The following is a 19,421-nucleotide window of genomic DNA, read 5'->3' as shown; positions in this document are numbered from 1 at the left end:
GTAAAAGTAACTTCATCTTTTTTTGTTGTTGTTGTTAAAACAGGAATTCCTACGCCAAGGGAAGAAGTTTTATTGAACAAGAGGTGTCGATATTCGTTTAAATGAGTGATTAATGTGCCTTCAATCTACGAATTAACGAAGTACCCACTACGCATCCGTAAGGCAATACGCAGACCTACGCAGCTGCAGTCATTGTTGACGCTGTTGCTGACGGTTAAACATGCCTGAGCGCTTTGTAACGCAACATTACATGTGTTAACGTGACTACTCGCACTACATGACATTTCTATTGATTTTTTTTTCTCGCAACAGTTAAGCACTGGCGTAGCTTTGTGATAAACCACCTGCTTGCCACGTAGGGAAACCTGGGTTCGATTCCACCCTGGACCCATTATGTTTATTATTTGCGTCCGTCGCGATTTTTCCCTCGCAGGAAATATACGCTACTAAGCTACTATATACACCGATACTACTACACTACACTGCGGCTTGGTGAAAGGTATTTTTTTTCTTTTTAAACTTGTTATCAAAACGGTTAAGAATATTAACAATAATAATAAAGAAAATATTAATTTAAAGTTTAATTCTAGCGTTCTGGCGTAAATACAGTCCTGAAATCATGCCCATATCCGATCGATTTCTAATCAGTTCCCTTGAGTGAGTAGGTGCCAATAATTTTAGAGTTATCATAACGATCATCATCATCAAGTTACCATACACAATGCAGCCAATCGCCCATAGTGGGCACGAGTCACTCGTGCAGAGCAGAACTGCCAGCCCCGCGTTCCAAGGCAAACGCATTACGTAATACCCAGTTATCAAAAGCGAGGTTTTACGCCAAGCATGTCGACGACGGTGACGAAAACGGCTGATGAACGCTACGACACGGTCGAGGATGTTGTAAGTGGAACAACTGCGTTAAACTACTAGTTATTGTTTATTGTGTAATAAGGCTTAAGTACGTTCAATAAGCACACCGCTGGGCCCTGTGCCCATAGGCGTGCGCACGCACGACGGGGGCGGGGGGGAGGAACCTCTCCCCCCTTCCCCGCTCAATCATCTGAGGGGGCGCCATGTCTGCCCCCCCCCCTCCCCGTACGTTTACTCAGAGGGACATATCCAGTAATTGTTTTAATGTGCAAGGTTATGGCCAGAGGTTTTTGACGACAAAGGCGACTGAGAACCATTGATGTTGCATTCCAAGAGCTGTTTACTTCCCATATTTGCCCCCGGAAAGCCGGGGACCAAAGACAGGCCGTTGTGGGAAGCACGTCATCGCTTCATTGTCACTTCCCCTGCGAAGCTTTTCAACGCGGTAAAATAGTTACGCGTTAAGCTCATTTGCTGATATATTCGACGGCACCGAGGTATTTCGGAGATAAACTTGCGAGCAATGCATTTTTTGCGTCGCCATACTTTTCTTTGCCAAGTGTACTTTGACAAGACGTGTACGAATTATTCGGTGTTGAATAGAACTCGATAAGCGAGCGTAAATTACCGAAGAAGCGAAAAGGCGTGTGTTTGACCACTCACTGATCGTTTTGGTTATACAATAGTTGCACGTTTTTCTAGCCTTAGTTGCACGTTTTTCAACTCGTTTGTTCATTTTCACGCAACAAATGCAATCTTCGCTTGCAAACCATCACGGTACAAACTAGAGCATGCTCAGTAAAGCGCGTCGCTAAAGATATTTGTCATGATAAACTAAGACGTTAGCACACGCTTGCGTTTTCTCTAGTTAGTAAAAAGCCTATAGCCTAGAGGTGAAAAAAACTACGTGATCTTAACACTAGAACGTGGCCTGTGCTAGTGAGGACACTCCGTTTTAAAGGCCGCTGGAAGTTTTTGTGAGCTCGCGTGCCACATTTCCGTTAAGGCCAAAATAAGCGGCTCGAAAAGTGTCTCGCCGAGAGCGTGGGTAAAATGTCTGCAGCTTAGTCTGCAGCACTCTGCTTCTCGGCAAAAGCATCTCGAGAGAAAGTATTGCCTAACATGTTTTTCTTTTCTCGCCCTCTCCCTCTTTTTTTTTACGGCGCAGTCTAAGCGAGGAAAGAGCGACTCCACCAAGAGGCGCGCCCAGCGGGCCACTTCCAACGTGTTCGCCATGTTCGAACAGAACCAGATCGCCGAGTTCAAAGAGGTGGGTGCAGAGTTTCCCGCGCTCCAAATTTGGCGCCCTCTCCGGGGTTCGCGCCCTTCTGGACTGAGGAGGAGGGAGAGCTGCTCCGGGTGCCAAACTGCCTGCCCGCCAGTCGGCCGAGGCCCAACCACGGGTTGCGGTTTTTGGGTTCCTCCGGTGTCGGGCTCGGCTTTCACTGCGCCCTCTGCACGACGGCGGCAGCGAAGTGGCACGCATGTGCGTCAGCCAGCCGCGGCGCTCGAGCCGCCTCGAATGCCTGCTGTCATCTCGCTGCCTGCGTAACGCCACTGAGATAACGGGACAAGCGAAGCGCGCGCTCTTACATCCCCACCGCCCGCACACGGTGGTTGCTAGCCGCCGCCAGCATTGCGACATCCGTTTTCCCTTCTCGTCCTTATGACGCCCACTTCCACCGCCACCTTTTTCTATTATTTATTTCTCTGTTCCTTCGTTTGGTCCGAATCGAGCCGAAGCACACTTTCTGGGAACGCCCCGTGCACGCGTTCTTTTTTACGGTTCCGAGTTTTTGCGTCGTCTTGTGTTTCGAGGTCAGTACTCGTGGTTGGAAGACTGGGGCGACAGAAGCACGGAGGAGGCGTGGAAGACAAAAAATATAAAACGCGAGAGCTTTTGCGCCTCTCGTATGTTGATGTTATACCGCGTTCGAGTTTAGAGGGACACTAAAGAGCAAAACGATTTTTCTCATATTAGCAAAGTACTCTTTCAAGATACCAAAAACATCACGCTTGCTGCGAGAAGATGCTTAGTAAGCGAGAAAACGCGCAAAAACAAAATGTGGGTGGCGACGCCACCTTGAGGTTTCCGCACCATTCGCCGTGACGTCACATGTTTTGACGGCTCCTACTATAGGAACTACGTAGTTCCTAATCGGTAAAAGTGAAGTACATTGATCTCTGAGGGGGCCATAGACTTAACATACCAAGTTTGGGTTAATTTTGTTGAGCCAATGGTGTCAAAATATGATAAATACACTTTCAAATTCGTGACGTCACGCGGGGAGATTTCGGCGCGAAATTTAAAAATGAAACTTTGAACTTGATTTTCTCCCCTATTAATAAACCTATGATGGCGTAATTAACGACATTAGAGTTCTCAGAGCACAATTTATCGATCTAGGCCGATTCATTGTTTCTCTTTAGTGTCCCTTTAAATCGTGGGTTCGTACCAACGCACAAAGGCCGCTATATAGGGACGGCCAGCCCCTCAAACGTAGAAGCAGCACTACTTATTATTTCTGTACGGAGTATATGCGGAGTGTTCCGAATTAAGAGTATATATAACCATGATTTTAAGACAACGGCCGCAAAGATCTACGCAAAAAATTAACAGCCTACGTAAGGATTGTCCGCCCGTTCTCCGTTCATTGGGCGTCCTAGAAGAAACTTAAACAACGGCATTACGCTATTTTTTTAAAGCCGTATAAAATATTTTACCGAAACTTAGCAAAAAGTACACTTACCAAGTGGACCACACGGAATGCAAGACGGGCTGCTCATTTCACCCAAATACATGTAAGGTGTCGCGCTGCTAAGCTTCAGGGGTGCCGCATTTATTTATTTATTTATTTATTTATTTATTTATTTATTTATTTATTTATTTATTTAAATTACATAATAAAAAAGTGTCGATGATTATATAATGTAGAACTGTCACAACGGCAAAGAAAATGCAATGGAAACTAAATACAGAATATGAAACATGCGAGATAGTGACTATACAACAACAGGCTACAAAAAATAAATACAAATTCTAAAAAGGCATGGAGTTACACAAGTCATAAAAACAAAAAGCGTTGCTCAAGATTATGCATTAAATATGAAGTGCATGTTAGTAGTCAAACATAATAAAAATCCCTAATAAAATGAAACAAGAAAGCACTGGTAGTTAAATACATAAATACCAAACTAGATGCGAAAAAAGCGAAAAAGTTAATTCTGAAAATGCGTGTTGAGGGGGTGTCGAAATCTATCTCTGTTGCGCTCAGACTATGCCATCTGGAAGGTCGTCCCATGTGCGGATGACGCGTGGTAGTTCTGACGAGTTGAAGATGTCCGTTTTGCCGTAGATCCGCGGGAAGGAAAGATGTTTATGTAGTTTTTTGGCGTGAATGCAGAGACTTGCAACGTTATTGGTGATGGCCTTGCTTCGTGCACGTATTTATTTCTATGGGGGCGAAATTCAAGCTCGCACGTGTGCTTATATTTAGGTGCAGGTTAAAGAAATCCTGGTGGTCGATTATTCCGGAGCCCCCACCTATGGTGTACCTCATAATCATATCGTGGTTTTGGCACGTGAAACCCCAGACGTTATATTGATTGTGCGTTTATGCCGAGCGTGTCCAGACTCGTTGAATCATTCGCAGCTGCGAAAGGAGTTGCGCAAGGCGCCTTTGACATTCCAAGAAAGCCAACCGTCTCCTTGCAAAGACGTTAATCACGGCTTACTTTGATCACTGCCGTGGTACCTCAGTGGTATGCTCGGCTGCTGACCCGGAAGAGGCGAAGCGCTAGAGGCTCGTGCGTTATCAGCGCACGTTAAAGAACCCCAGGTGGTCGAAATTATCCACATCCCTGCACTACGGCGTCTCTCATGGTCAAGCCAACCACCATAAGAAAAGTTTGGTTTCGCACAAAATAACCCCGTGGCTGCGGACGTCGTGGTGTCACTGCTTATCCGTGTGAAGCATCTTGCCGCCACCCCCCGCGTAGGTATTGTGACATCCTTCGCCGAGTTAGTGATTGCGGTTAGTTGTAACGACCGCGGTGAAAATTCTCTTTTGAAGACCGCCGGGCCGGATGTCGCTCTCAAAGAAGTGATAGCGAGTGGGCGCCGCTCGGAGATTTTCCAAGTCTCGCCGAAAGGTTCAGCCGCCCCGCCGACGCCGCTCTCTGAGCTTTCTTGCACCGACATGCCGCACGCGGCCGTCGGCTTATGCGAAGTTGCACACTTCTGCTACCCCCTCGGCGTAAAAATAAGGCTTCCTCTTGAAGCAGCAAAGCTTTTGCGAAAAGCTCTTTCTGCCAAATTTTGCATGAGTGGCCACAAAGTGGAACACCCATGCTTTGTCTATTTTGATAAATAAGGCAGTGTTTGGTTGCCGCAAAGCTGCGTACTAGAAGAGTAAGCGTGCATCCTGAAAGAAAGAAATAATAAAATAAAAATAACGAAGAACACTTACCTGTTCGATCTGTTTTCATACTATCAGAGGCATGCAAAAAAAAAAGACGAACAAGTATTTCGATCATTTCAAAGAAAAGCCGAGTAACCAGATAGCGACATATCGCATGAGTCGGCTAACCATGGTTGATGCGTGCCGGAAGAGCGCAGCGCACAGGTGTGCCGACCAATGGTCAGTCGCAGGGCGTGGTCATTAATTCCAGAGAGGCAACTTTCCTTTCTGGTTAACCCTTTCAGACGCCACCTATGAAGAACTGTCTATAAATATGTCAAGTCAATACAACGCTATTTCAAGCCGCTCAGTATTCTACTGAAACAAAAATAATGTCATAATATGTTAATTTATGTGTGTTATAGTTACTAATCCTAATTATGTTGTAATTAAATACCTATTTATCCTGAAGTCATTCATGCTCTGTTTTGGCATAAATAGAAGGAAATCTCAGGCTAGAAATATATTGCAAATTCATTTTTGATTATGTCTATCTTGAGCAAAGTAAAATTATACTTTTCACATAGTTCACAGGAAGCGGCGCGTCGAATGACTCGTCGAACGTGGTAGTGATATCAGCAAAGTGATCATATGCAACAATACAAAGCAAAATGGAGTTAAGTGAAGACAAATTTATTATGCAGGAGGTTCAATTCATCCAAACCTCAATATGTCTTGCTCTAGCCCCTAGTTGATACAAATAGCAAAAACAAGTGGTGTACAGAACTTTGTACATAGCGTTACAAAGGGTTAAGATGGGTGTGATGAAAAAGCACAGTACCGAGACTCGCTTGCAGCATTATTACTGTAATGTGCAGAATCAGCGCAACAAAAACGACGCACACAAACAGAGTGGAATATGAAGGCAAGCGCTCGGTTTCCCGGATTTGCACGTGTTTCTTTTCATCGCACTATCCATCGGATATGACATACCATGCCATACCTCAGCGATATTTGCTTCTTTAATGCACTTAGCGGGAATCCCATTAAAATGTTTTCTTTTTTTTTTTACTATCCAAGAATGCTCATTGCAGCGAGGGAGCTTGATTTGTTTCACAATTATGGTGCGTGTTTTTTTTTTTTTCAACTACATAATTGTCTTTCGCCGTTTATGCTATATAAAATTCATGCTCGACATCAGCTCAGGGGCGCGTAGTCGTCAGCTCGCACAATGAGCCATCACACCCTTCCCGAAAGAAATTCCTGGCCTCAAAGGCATTCGCTGTCACGACAGGGACAAATCTCCTTCGCTGTCGAGACGCGGACTCCAACAGCATTAGAAAAGTTCTCATCACTGCAAACTCAATCTTCCCCTGAAAAATCTGGCTTGTTCCGATGGCTACGCCAGTACACCATCTGACCGCTCTACACAAACACGGGGGTCAGATCGCAGCAATGCTGGTACCATATAATGTATAATGACAACTGTGGCATACGTTCTTCTAAAATATATAGCTACGGAACTATTTCTATGAAGTATCTGCCCACATTCACGTGCTCACGGCTCCCCCAACGACGCCAGAAGTACCTATATGACAAAAGACGTAATACTTGCATGGGTTCAGTTAGTGCGACAGCTTCAGCTCCACACACCCTGTATTCATTTTCTTTTTCATTTAGTGATTGTTCCAATCTGGAACCTGCGGAGATATAGTAAAAGTTTCGCCGTGTGCAGTGAAAACTGGGGCACATTTGGAATGTCTGTGTTTTTGTTGTCGCCATTTCGCAGGCATTCCAGATGATCGACTCCAACAAGGACGGCTTTGTCTGCAAGAACGACTTGCGAGCTACCTGGGACTCACTCGGTGAGATATCGTCGACGATCTCTTCTTTTTTTTAATATTGGTACTTCCGCCACCTTGTTTACTGCGTTTCCGTCGGGCACTGCCGGTGTGAGCCAGCAGAAGAGAAAGGTTGAAAAACGATGCAGTATAGCAACGCTAAACAGGACATTTTTTCCCCCTTTCTATCGGGCACATTGTCAGCTGCGCAGAAGTTTCACAAGTGTGCGACATGCTCTAGCCCTTCGGCAAAATTGCCATTTCTTGTCTATTATAAGAATCTTTGTTACCGCCGATTGGCTTGTAAAATTAGTTATTCGCCCCCGGATGCAATTATTTTCTACTCAAGGAAGGGAGATGGAGTGCTGACTTGTCGACGTTCGAGACTTCGCTTCTCGTTTATTTATTTATTTATTTATTTATTTTAATGTCATCTTGATATGGTACCATCGTGATTCCGTCCGCACAAAATTGTCGATTAAAAAGATTCACGATGAATTATCCGTCTCTAAAATGGTATACCATATAGAATGGGAAACTTTTGCGAAAGTCCATAAATTTCATCCGTGTGCTATATACCAGTGGGAACTTTTTGCAAGACACATTGCTGGATTCGCCTGGCGAAAATTCAATTGTTGAGAAATCGGTTGAGTTATAGGATCTAATGGTTCCGAAGAAACGCAATGGCTACGAGATGCCGCCTTACGGTGCAGAGCTAAAGATTCCTTTTCCCGGGGTTCTCCAACGTGCACCCAAAGCAGGCTTCACGCTCGTTTTTGCATTCCGTCTTTGATTTTTACGGAATACACGCCATTAAATAGCACAGTATTACACAGAGTCACTGCGTAGGATATTTGCTGCGTATACTTAATTTGCGTCTTCAAGTGAATTAATTAAGCATCGCGTTACGTCTGCTTAATTCTATGTAATGTGTTCTTAGTAATGAAATAACACTTGTTGTCGTTACCGCAGTTGTATTCGGGAGTTTTCGTCGTCGTTGCTGAAAGTGGGGCCTTTAAGCGTGTTTGTCACGCTCTCACTTGCCCAAAGATGCCCTCGCAACTGACCTGTGCGCATGCGCTGCTTGCAGGAAGGATCATCCCTGAGAAGGACCTGGACGGCATGATCGCCGAGGCCACTGGCCCCATCAACTTCACCATGTTCCTCACCATCTTTGGCGAACGTGTGTCGGGTACGAACGCTTTAGAGGATTGCCTCCGCTTAAAGTGTACCGCGCGGCTTCAGTTTCGCGACAGAGTTTTATAAACAGCGACTAAAGCGCGTCTAATACATGGCGCAGTGACACTGCGCATGCGTAGAGCCTAACCTCCGGTTCCTTTCTATGCTTGTCGGATAGCGTGCGCTAAACTTTGGGTTATATAGCTTCGGATTCGTGTAAGAGCCATAATTTTTTCATCACGCGGCCCTTACACGCGATCGGGCCATTTGGTTTGATTTTTCTGGCTGCGCGCGTATGACATTCGCCAAAATGCTCCCATAAAACCATGACAATTTTTTTTTTTCACAATTTCTGTTCTCGGTTGGGATTTTTTTTCTAAAAAATTTCGACTGCCAAGTGGGGGGGGTGCGGCTCTAACACGGGTGCGGTCTTTACACGAGAGTATTTCTAAAAAGCTGAAACAACAACAATACTAGCACACCTAGCTGTTCGTAAATGAGATGCGATTTTTCCGCACCGCAATCGGAGAAACGACGTTACGTTAAAAATAAGTTACTTGTCGACGTTGTAAAAGCAGTGGTCGAGTGTCACGTATACGAGGTTCGACGGTATAGTGACATAGAGGTGATTTATTCTCCAACTGAGTTTTCAGACTGCGATCGGAGGTACGCATGCAATGCAACGAGGAAGAGAACGGAAATTATAACGATTACGCTTTTGTTCGTTGTCGTAGAAATAAATTTATAGATTTAAGAAGTGAACGCTTTACTGAGATACGCTTTAGCAGCACAAAAGGACACAGAAACTTCGTTACCCACTCTGTCAAAATCAACAACGTTCGTGTCTTAAATCTTATCCCACTTGAAATCGCTATACCTTCCGCAGTCTATTTATTATGAAGTACACTAAGGGAGGCGAAAATATGGCGACGGGAATTTGCCGCACCAGAGTTACGCACCCTTGTGTGAAGCCAGTTGCCGTATACGTGCTTGTAATGTCTCCTGGTTGTCAGCCCTCTTATACTTGTACTAAACTTGCAGGGACCGATCCGGAAGACGTCATCAGGAACGCCTTCAAGACATTCGACAAAACTGGCAGTGGAAAGATCAGCGAGAAGGAGTGAGTGCTCTTGCCTTCAACAACGAGGCGTGGTTTTTGCGTGTGCTCGGGAGTTTAGCAGAGCCTGACATTCGGGCGAGTTGGTGCGGCTTCATCTTAGGGTATACAACGCGAAAAAAGAAAGACACAGAAAAGAGCGAGAGAAACAACGGGACAGTTGCCTGTCCCATAGCTTCCGCGAAAACTATGTGAATTGCGAGTGGTGAGGCTCGAATGCACGTCACAGTGGCCCACTACTTCGCCGGGGAGGCCAATTTCTGTTATGGTGAGAAAGCGCCTTATTGAAGCTTTCTCAGTGTCGTTGCACCTAGACAAGCATGCGTTGTTGGGAGCAGTGCAATGGACAATGACGAAGAGAAAGTAGGGGAGTGGTCTGAGGGGCTCTTTGTGGTGATTTTTTCGGGCGATCTTTTGTCCACTTTAATTTCTTTCAATTTAAGTGAGAATCATTACAGTACAGCTAAAAAAAAACAAATAATGTCCCCTGTGCTTTCCTTGGCTTAATTGTCGGTTTTACTAGTTGAGTATAACGACAAGGCCAGGAAGAGGGCAAGCGGTTTTAAGACTATAGCCCCACTTGGTATCGGTGATTTTTTTTCTTTTTGTCTTGTTTTGCCAGTTTCTGGCACCACTTACATGCCTGAATATGTAGTGGCCTAAACGAGTGTTGGAACGAGTGTTCAAACGCGACACTCTGCGTTCACTCCACGCAACACTTGTGAACGGGATACAGATGCTCCACGTGTAGTAACTATATAGCGACGAAGTGAGAATGGCTTCGCAAGACATACTCTCGTGAAAAGCGGAAGGAGAAGAAGGAATAACAGTCTATTTAATAAAAAATGAAGGGCCGGAACATTATAAGAGAGAATCTTGCGGCCCTCTATACGCAATGTCTCAAGACTTCAAGTGTCAAAGAGTGGCATTATTATACTAGAATATGAAGTAGTAGTGATGCATTGACAAAATATTGAAGAACACTAGACCCATCGGCGTGCTTCCTGCGTTGTAAAAAATATTCACCAAACCGCGCAGTAGCTCTGAATATTCTTATCAGTAGTTGGTCTCCAGCGACTCACGTTATTTATGGTATTTTTCAGGTTGAAGAGGGCACTCATGACTTGGGGAGAAAAGTTCCAAGAGTCGGAGGTGAGTTGATATGCCGTTACTTCTGCACATAACAGGTAAAACGTGCGTATATGATTGTTTTACGACTCGTTCCCGATGAGCACGGGTCAGAGACGGGATTAATACTCTCATTTGGTGCCAGCCGACACCGAATCTGACATTACCTCAAACACACAAAAATATATTAAAATTTTTGGCATAAAACTGACGGCTGTGTGGTTTAGCGCTAAATTTAACGAGGGAAAACTAGTCATTCAATTTTTTTAGCATGCCATCCCCTTTATGCGAAATAAGCGCAAACATAACCGGGAAAGCATATATAATTAGTGTAGCTGTCCCTTTAATGTCATTTCCTTGCAGATTTCTGCGTGTCATTACGTCGACACACGTGCGCCTGGAGCTGCTCTTATGTACTCTAAATTAATTCGAAGCCCCCCCCCCCCCCACTACATGATCTCTAACAAAATTTAATTCAATCTAGCTCAAGCTTTCAAACCCTATAGGTATCATTCGAATGTTTCAAACATGATCATAGTCTACGCGAATACGATTCATCTTGTTATACGCTCGTAAACTCGGAGAGCCAGTCATGTCACATTGAAACACGGACCCGAGAACATTAACTAGAAGGCGAATTTTTCATTTTCATATTCGCCGTTGCGTATGCAACAGAGGTGTTTCGCTCACGGAGACAAACGCTGACGTGTTTCATTAGGGCGGCGTAGCCGTGCACGCGTGTAAAACTGAATCCCTGTCTTGCCTCGTCTCCCTCTCTTTATCCGCGAAAACGCTCCGACGTGAAAATTTCGTGCAAGGGCTCTCACGCAGCCAGTTCTTGTACGACGTCTTACGTTGCTTCTATGGGCCTACTCACTTGTTCCGCGCAGGTGGACGAGGTGCTGAAGGAGGCGCCCATCGACCGGGACGGCAACATCGACATCAACTCGTACGTGAAGATCATCTGCGGCGGCACGGACGACGAGGAATAAGTCGTCGTGCTCCGAGACCCGTCCCCGCCATCGCCTCCGCTGCTCGAACGCCGCATCCGAAGCTCCGGCTGAGGCCGCTTCTCAGCAAGAGCGGAGGAGGCCTCGCGCTGGGCGCGGGTGGCGATGCACGCTTCTTCTGCAATACACGCGGCCGCACATGGTGCGTGCTGCTTACCAACCATTCTGTGTCCGTGTCTGTCATTCGCGTCACTGCGATACGCCGCGGCGGTCGTAGCCACGAGCTTACTGGCCAGCTTGCTTGCCCCCAAGTCGTATAGGTCAGTTATAGTTGCCGTAGAGTTGCTAAAGCCATCCGAGTGAGGACTCGCCAATAAAGTAATGAGCCTGCACACAGATACACAGCTTTTGTCGGCGTGAACACAAGACACAACGACAACAAAGCGACAATCACCAGCGCCACTTGTAATATTTTGATGTGTCTTCACGAAAAAAGATTTATAAGAAACAAAAGCCGCTCGGACATAGTTTCGTAGCAGAGCCATAGTATAGTAGGGTGAGGAGGAGGGGAAAGGAGGAGGGGAGAACGAGTACAGCTAGAGAGAAAGAAAGGGAAAAAAAAGTGAAAATGACAGAAGGCGAGAGAAGGACATAGAAAGAGAAGGAAGAGAGAAAGAAAGGGAAGAAAGACAGAAAAGTATAGAAAGACAGAGAAACTAATATACATAGAGAGAAAGAGATAGAAAGACACAGAATAAAAAAAAAAGATAAAACAGAGTGGGAAAGAGACAGGTGAGAGAGGTGAGAAGCCTAGCCAAGCCAGGACCAGCTAGGTGCCCACCAGCTCTGCTGTGACCCAGCCTCGGACGAGTTAACGCAAGCTGCGCTAACTATTTTTTCTTTCCCGAGAGAAAATTTAAGCCATTGCGGAAAATCGCTTCGGCGTTCTAGCACAAGTTGCGACTGTTGACGTTAATGAAGCACTGAGCGTCGGGCCACACAAGTGACGATTGACGCTGTAGCCACTCAACGTGCGTATACGTGCCACATCGTCTCAAACCCTCTTTCGTGTGCCTGCGTATAACCACGTCGCTTTACAGTTCACCACTTCGCGACCTGCTCTGCGTTCCTCAGAAAATCGAAACTATACTTTCTTTGTTAGTCCTTAAATGCATTCAACAATGACTTGAGAATTATTTCAGGGACCTATCGGCGTTTTAGTTTTATAGTTCCATACAGTGGCAAAGGTCGCATTCCCGTTAGCGCGCGCGTAATTAAGTGCGATAAGTTAGAACGTTCCCGTGGTACCTCTCGCGTAACACTGGCGCTAATGCAGGATCTAGTGCAATGTGCATCAGTGCTATCAATTTTACAGCGGGGCTGCTAAGCTTTTCGCTTTGCCGTGTGTCGACACCTAAAGAACTACCATCATCATGAACCGGCACGCGCTCTGTCCGTGCTCTTCTTCATCTTCTACTTCGTTCCCAGAATACGTGCATCAATTTTTCCAGCGTGGAATGCAACAACTCTTATGGGTGAGAGAACGAGTACAGAGAGAGAGAGAGAAAGAAGGTGAAGGAAGACAGAGAAGGAAACAGACACAGAGAGAAGTAGACACAAACGAGAGATAGAAAAAAGGGAGAGCAAGACAGAAAGAGAGAGAACCAAAGAAAGAGATACAAATAATAGCGAGAGAAAGAGAACGAGATAGAAAGAAAGAGGAAGCGAGAAATGTGGGGAGAGAGAGAGAAAAGGAAGAAAGAGAGAGAAAGAAAGAGGTAGAGAGAGAGAAACATACATATAAATAGGGACAAAAAGGAGATAGAAAAAGAGAGAGAAAGATAAAAAGAGAAGTAAGGAGGGAAGAAAGAAAGAGAAATATAAAGAGAAACAAGGCAGGCCTCCCAGCTCCGCACTTCTTTCAGGCTTGGCACTACTAGTCAGAAGCTGGCCCAATTTTTTTTTTTTCTGATTGCTCATTTCAGTTCTGTCGGGCGCAATTAACAATTAGCCTTTTTTGTTTACTTTTTAATACCTTTTGTTCTCCCTTTTTGATGTTTGCAAATCCTACTCCATTACGTAACGACGTACCGATGAACTGACTGCTCAGGTGGATGCGATATGTGAGAAAAGCACGAGTCCAATTCATTAAACCTAATTACTTTAATTAAATTTTCAGTTACAAGCCTTACGGCACAAGTTCATTGGAAAGTTGAAGAGAACTGTAAAGTTGAAACTCGGCGTTTCTACATCTGACAGTGGCCATGCAGACTGACACAAGTGGCGTCAAGTTATTAGATAGCTCAATTTACTTGACACGCATGTGGCGCCACTAGATGCTGCTGCTCCCCGTGCAGCCCCTTTGTGACGCATAAAAATGAAGCTGTCATTACTCACCCCTCTTCTTACACGATCCTATTGCGATAGGCCCTTTGCGCAAACCCCGACTAAAGTGTATATCTCAGTTCAGTAACAGGGCTGAGACGGTGGTTGGTTCATTTTATCAATATTGTTAGGTTAAATTACGTACTACGCAATGCCAAACATACGAAAAAAAAAAAAAAAACAAGGAGGACGCAGCGATTCCTTCGACTGTGAATCCATTTATTGCCTCTTTCCCGTAGTGATGTTTTTGCTCGCTTGTTGTTGTTTTTGTTTTCCTCGTATGCCTGCGCTACAGGGAAATTAAAATGAAGTCAAGAGTTAATAAATTATTTCTGTGGTTTTACGTACCAAAACCACGGTATGAATATGAGGCACGCCGTAATGGAGCCGGGCTCCGGAAATTTCGACCACCTGGTGTTCTTTAACGTGCGCTGACATAGCGCACAGTACACGGGTCTCTAGCATTTCGCATCCATCGAAATGCGACCGCCGCGGCCAGGATCGCACCCGCGTCTCGCAGGTCGGCAGCCAAGTATTACGCTATTACTGTACCACTGTGGCGGACGAAGCCAGCATAAGGGCACAAGTCAGTTATAATGTGGCTTTCTTGGTCCAAGGTGGCAGATGTCATGGGACATTGGGGGATAGAAGACTGCCCTAATATCCTATGTTAAAATATGAAAACATAAAGGTTTAAAATTTATATTGAATGTTATAAATTTTGTGACATTAGAGGGACAGAGATAAACATTTTAATGGAAAGCTGGAGATGTTTGCCTGGGTATTCGCCTGACATTAGAGAAACAAAAGTGATGTGTGGATAAACAGCGTGACGTATGCATTGATACACAACTACTTTTCTGTGTAGTATATAGCAATGCATGTTGTCGAATTCGAAATACAGGGGGAAAATGCTTTCGCTCAAATTCCGTAGGCGGCACTGCGTCATTTAGCAAGTGGCATTATAGTTGAAGAAAAGTTTTGACATCGTCTCCAACCGACATAACTAATCCAGGCTGAAAATCGCGAAGCTTTCAACATCATCAAGTGCGGCTTAAACATTCACTTACACTCGCACTCTTGAAGATCGTACACAGCAAACACAGCATTGGACGTGTAAGCTTGTTTTGCATTCCATGGCACCAGTGTGCTATGACTTGTTTATTAATAAAGCTAGCACAGGCTCAACTTTGCACTGCGTGCCACATCGCCGTCTTGCTAGGAGTACATATTCCGCATGTGTCGAATGAAGGGCTTCATGCGGTCTTTAAAGGCAATGGCTCACTAGTTTAGATCACGGCCGTTGGATAAGTCGGCCCGACTTCTGCGGACCTTCCCTACCCTTTGACGCCCTCGAAGGAGGGCGTAGTTGGAACAGGATGCAGTTGAGTGGCGCTGGAACCGAACTCTTGAAGGACTCTCAAATATTTGACTGATGTCTTCGAGGGACTTCCCCTTGGTCTCTGGAATGCACGTGTAGATGAATATTACTTGCAGAACAGTGACCAACGCGAACATCCAGAAGAGACCGTAGAAGTTGAATAGGTGGACGAGGTCCTGGAACTCCTTGGTAATAAGGAACTCGCAGAAAAAGCAGAAGGCTGTGCTAACGCCGGTGGAGAAACCGCGAGCTCTGGGTGACAGGATCTCGCCCATAACGACCCAGGGCACCGGACCGATCCCGAGACAGAAGGCGGCAATGTATGTCGTGAGCGACGCGAGTGGCACGTACCGGTAGCGATGGCGGAATTCGCCATTGTCCATGTCCTTGTAGTAGTAGAAGCAGCCCAACACCGTCAGGCTGGCTGTCACAAATAGGGAGGAGACGAGCATGAGGCAGCGGCGACCCGCGCGGTCGATGAGTAGCGACGCTGCGAGCGACGCGATTACTTGCACCACTCCCAGCATAATCGTGCAGTCGGCGGCCGAGATATCCGAGCCGGACGACTCGAAGATCTTGACTGCGTAGAAGGTGATGACGTTGATGCCGCAGAACTGCTGGAAAAACATGAGCAGGAGCGTGTAGGCGAGCGGCAGTGAGAAGCTGCGCTGCAACAGGTCTCCGATGGCAGTCGGCTGACGCAGTATGCTCGACTCGATGGTCAGGCACTCGGCCTCGGCGCAGATCTTCGGCCCGTACAGGAAGCGCAGAGCGTCGAGCGCCTTGTCGCGTCGGCCGTGAGACAGCAGCCAGCGGGGGGACTCGACGGCGAACGCCATAGCGACAGCCATGAGCACGGGACACACGGTGCACAGCAGAGCGAGCGCCAGCCAGTCGAGCCACTTTCCGCTCACGAATACGGCCAGCACGCCCAGCGTCATGGCCAGCTGCACGCCGGAGCCCAGGAGGCCTCGAACGTGGGGTGGGCTGATCTCGGCCACAAATACGGGAACCGCTAGCGAGACGAGACCGCAGCAGAAGCCGGTGAGCACGCGGCCAACGAACATCCACGGAAGGCTGGCGTTGCACAGCGCGATGCAGAGGCAGCCGCCCACGAAACCTAGCGACGATAGCTGGATGGGCCGCACGCGTCCGAATCGTTCGATGAGGAAGCCACTCACCAGGCTGCCCACGAGGGCGCCCACGGCGAGCACCGAGCCGAACCAAGTCTCCTGGGAGCGCGTCATGTGGACGCCTCGGGCTGCCATGCTAGCCAGGGCCGGAGCCGAGTAGCCCATGACGCTGCCCATGGCCACCGAAGCGAGCGACGCCGAGCCGGCCACATAGTAGAAGGCGGGCACCTTGAGCGCACGCTGCATCGGACTAATCCGGCTGCGCCGCTTATTCTTGTTCCTCTAAACACTGTGGCTCATACCCACTGTAAGGGATTGGCCAAGAACAGGGTGGTTTAACTTTATATAAAGCTAAAGAATAGGGTAACTTGTGCAATAAAATAATCACGAACTGCAGAAGAAATTGTAGTGTATGGTAAAAAAGCCTTACTGCAAATAATAATAATAATAAAAAACTAACATTTTGACGTAGATATATGTACACACATAAAGGTTAGAGTAGCCTGTTTAGCTGGGCAACGTACTATAGTTTATTAAAAGATGCTGCTGCTCTCTTCACCGTAACAGTGGCTCATGCCCAACACATGGAAAGCTTCTCTTTCTTCGGTTATGGTGCTCGACAGCTGACCCGCACGTCGCGGAGTCCACTGCGGCGTCTCTTATAATCATATCGTGGCTTTGGTACGTCAAATCCCACCAATTATTAATTAAGATGAAAGACGAAGACAAGCGGTGCATGTAAGACTTGCAGTGCGCAAAAGGTAACCACAGTATTAGAAGCCCCCAGGCTGCTTGTTTGGCGAATGATATGACAATTAAAATGGAGTCGTTTAGGAAGCAACTTTCACATTCATTCATGATTTTTTTTTAATTCGGGTTGACAGCACCGCTGGCGGAGCATAGATGCGTCACGTAGCGCAGTCCTCCTCTTTTTCATTGGTTGGCCTGCATCTCACATAGGAAGTGACATATCATTGGCATATATATATATCCTCCTGGTCAATAGTGACGGAGATGGTCAGCTGTTTTCTCAGAGGAAATACCTGGTGGTAATATCATCGTCAACCAGAGCTTTATTTTGGATTAGAGGTGCGGGAGATTGATGATTGATTGAAATAACTTTAATGAGGTCCTGCGGGAGAAACTCCTCATTAATTTGGGCATTCAAACCCCCTTGGTAGATGTACTGCGTGCAAGCCCGACAGAATTTGTCCGAGAATAATCACATACTGTGCCCCGCCACGGTGCTCTAGTGGTTATGGTACTCGACTGCTGACCCGAAGGTCGTGGGATCGAATCCCGGCCGCGGCGGCTGCATTTTCGATGGAGGGGAAAATGTTTGAGGCCCGTGTACTTAGATTTAGGTGCACGTTAAAGGACCCCAGGAGGTCGAAATTTTCGGAGCCCTCCGTTACGGCGTCCCTCATAATCACATCGTGGTTTTGGGACGTTAAACCCCAGATACTATAATCACATACTGTGTCCGACAATAATCGCTTACTCAGACTCAATGTATACATGGTGTCCGAGTTTGTATACAAACGAAGGGCATGATTCACGTAAGTTACACTGTGATAAGTGATTGGGTTACGCTATCATTTTTATATAATTGCGAGCTTAAAGGGGCCCTGCAACACCTTTCTTAGTTATATTGGAATAGTCTCATTATTGACGTATGACTCTTCACGAGTCATATGCCGCAAAAATTTTTCGAATCCGTCAAGTCTAAGTGGTGTTACCAAATTATAGAGATCACGCTCCGCAGCTTTCTCCCTCAACTCAACGCCGCGAGCGCGCGGAAAGCTAGGCAGCGAGTCGAGGGAGGGAGCGCAGAGGAGCGGGGCTCCACCCAAGAACGCCGGCGGAGTTTTTTTCTTCATTTTTTTCTCTCTGACGTCTGGGCGCAACCACGTGGTCTGTGCCGCCACTTCCGGTCGGCTTGCGTCGTTCTCGTCGAGCGGAGCCGATCGCACTGTGTATCGCGCGTGCTTGAAAACTGCGCGTCGGTTTGGTAATGTTGGGTGTGCACCTCGAACGCCGTAGTGTTTTCATCGCTCTGCCAACCATGGAAGCAAACCTGCGCGCTCGTTTGGAACGAATGACAGCTGAGATCGGTTACGGCCCATACTCCGATACACCGCCTCGTAAGACGGCACTGGCAGACGACCCCGAAGCGCCGCCATTACCGGACGCCAGCATTGTTATAGGAGACACGCTGCGCCCCTGCCTCGGTCGGTCGTGAGAACGTGCCGACGATGCAGTTCTCAGCTTACGAGGCAACACTCGAACGGCTGCCACTCTCAACGGCAACCGGCGATGATCAAAAGCACAGAAATATTCACGTTTTCGGCACTGCGCATGGCGAAGAAAACGGAACCACGCAACTACGAGCAGACGAGCTGTCGGTGAGACCGGAAGTGCTAATATTAATGTTTGTTCGGTGTTTTTAACGCGATAACAGAATATAAACATACATATTATCTACTTATTGAACTCAAAATTAACAACGAAAGTAATAATGAGGGTGTCATCGCGATTATAACATCAGCCAATGGTGGAACTGCCGACAATGGCGTCATATTTTGCGGACTAATACATCATTTGTCGAGAGAAGAGGGAGCGATTTTCAGCTGACTTTGAGAATTTATTGTAAATTCCAGGCCGTGCGCATCGCTATAATATTTGGCTCGCGTGTTCTCGGGAGCCTCGACTACCGATCGGCAGCGCTTTTTGAGCATGCTCGAAAAGTGTTGCAGGGCCCCTTTAAAGGGCAAAAGTTCCCGAGTTGGCTATGGGGGCGCTTTACTGTAAGGTCTCCGAATAACTTCGATAACCTATATATAGTTTTTAACGTACGCCCAATACATACATATATATGTATGTGTGTGCGTACATATATATGTACGCACACACATACATTGAAGTTTTACCAGAGTCATGCTTTCAGTACCTTAATTATTACGCTATAGGTTACGCCAAAATAAGCAAATGAGTACTGCCAGTCCAGCGGTGCGCAGCAGCATAGACGTGCCTTCAT

At 46.6% G+C, this 19,421-nt stretch overlaps 2 protein-coding genes across 2 annotated transcripts; one reads left to right on the top strand and one right to left on the bottom strand.

Moving 5' to 3' along the window:
- The first annotated feature begins 843 nt into the window (after positions 1-843).
- LOC119379234 (myosin regulatory light polypeptide 9) lies at positions 844-11,691 on the top strand. The gene is made up of 7 exons (XM_049413078.1): positions 844-900; positions 2,039-2,140; positions 7,060-7,135; positions 8,202-8,303; positions 9,332-9,410; positions 10,511-10,559; positions 11,426-11,691. The coding sequence occupies exons 1-7, from the start codon at positions 844-846 to the stop codon at positions 11,525-11,527; spliced, it is 567 nt and encodes a 188-aa protein (XP_049269035.1). The 3' UTR covers positions 11,528-11,691.
- Positions 11,692-15,154: 3,463 nt separating this feature from the next.
- Positions 15,155-16,630, bottom strand: LOC119383202 (facilitated trehalose transporter Tret1-2 homolog). The gene has a single exon (XM_037651243.1). The coding sequence runs from the start codon at positions 16,628-16,630 to the stop codon at positions 15,155-15,157; it is 1,476 nt and encodes a 491-aa protein (XP_037507171.1).
- Between the last annotated feature and the right edge of the window lie 2,791 nt (positions 16,631-19,421).

This window comes from Rhipicephalus sanguineus, chromosome 1 (assembly GCF_013339695.2).
Source record: "Rhipicephalus sanguineus isolate Rsan-2018 chromosome 1, BIME_Rsan_1.4, whole genome shotgun sequence".
Taxonomy (NCBI): Eukaryota; Metazoa; Arthropoda; class Arachnida; order Ixodida; family Ixodidae; genus Rhipicephalus; species Rhipicephalus sanguineus.
This window is presented reverse-complemented; position numbering and strand designations above follow the sequence as displayed.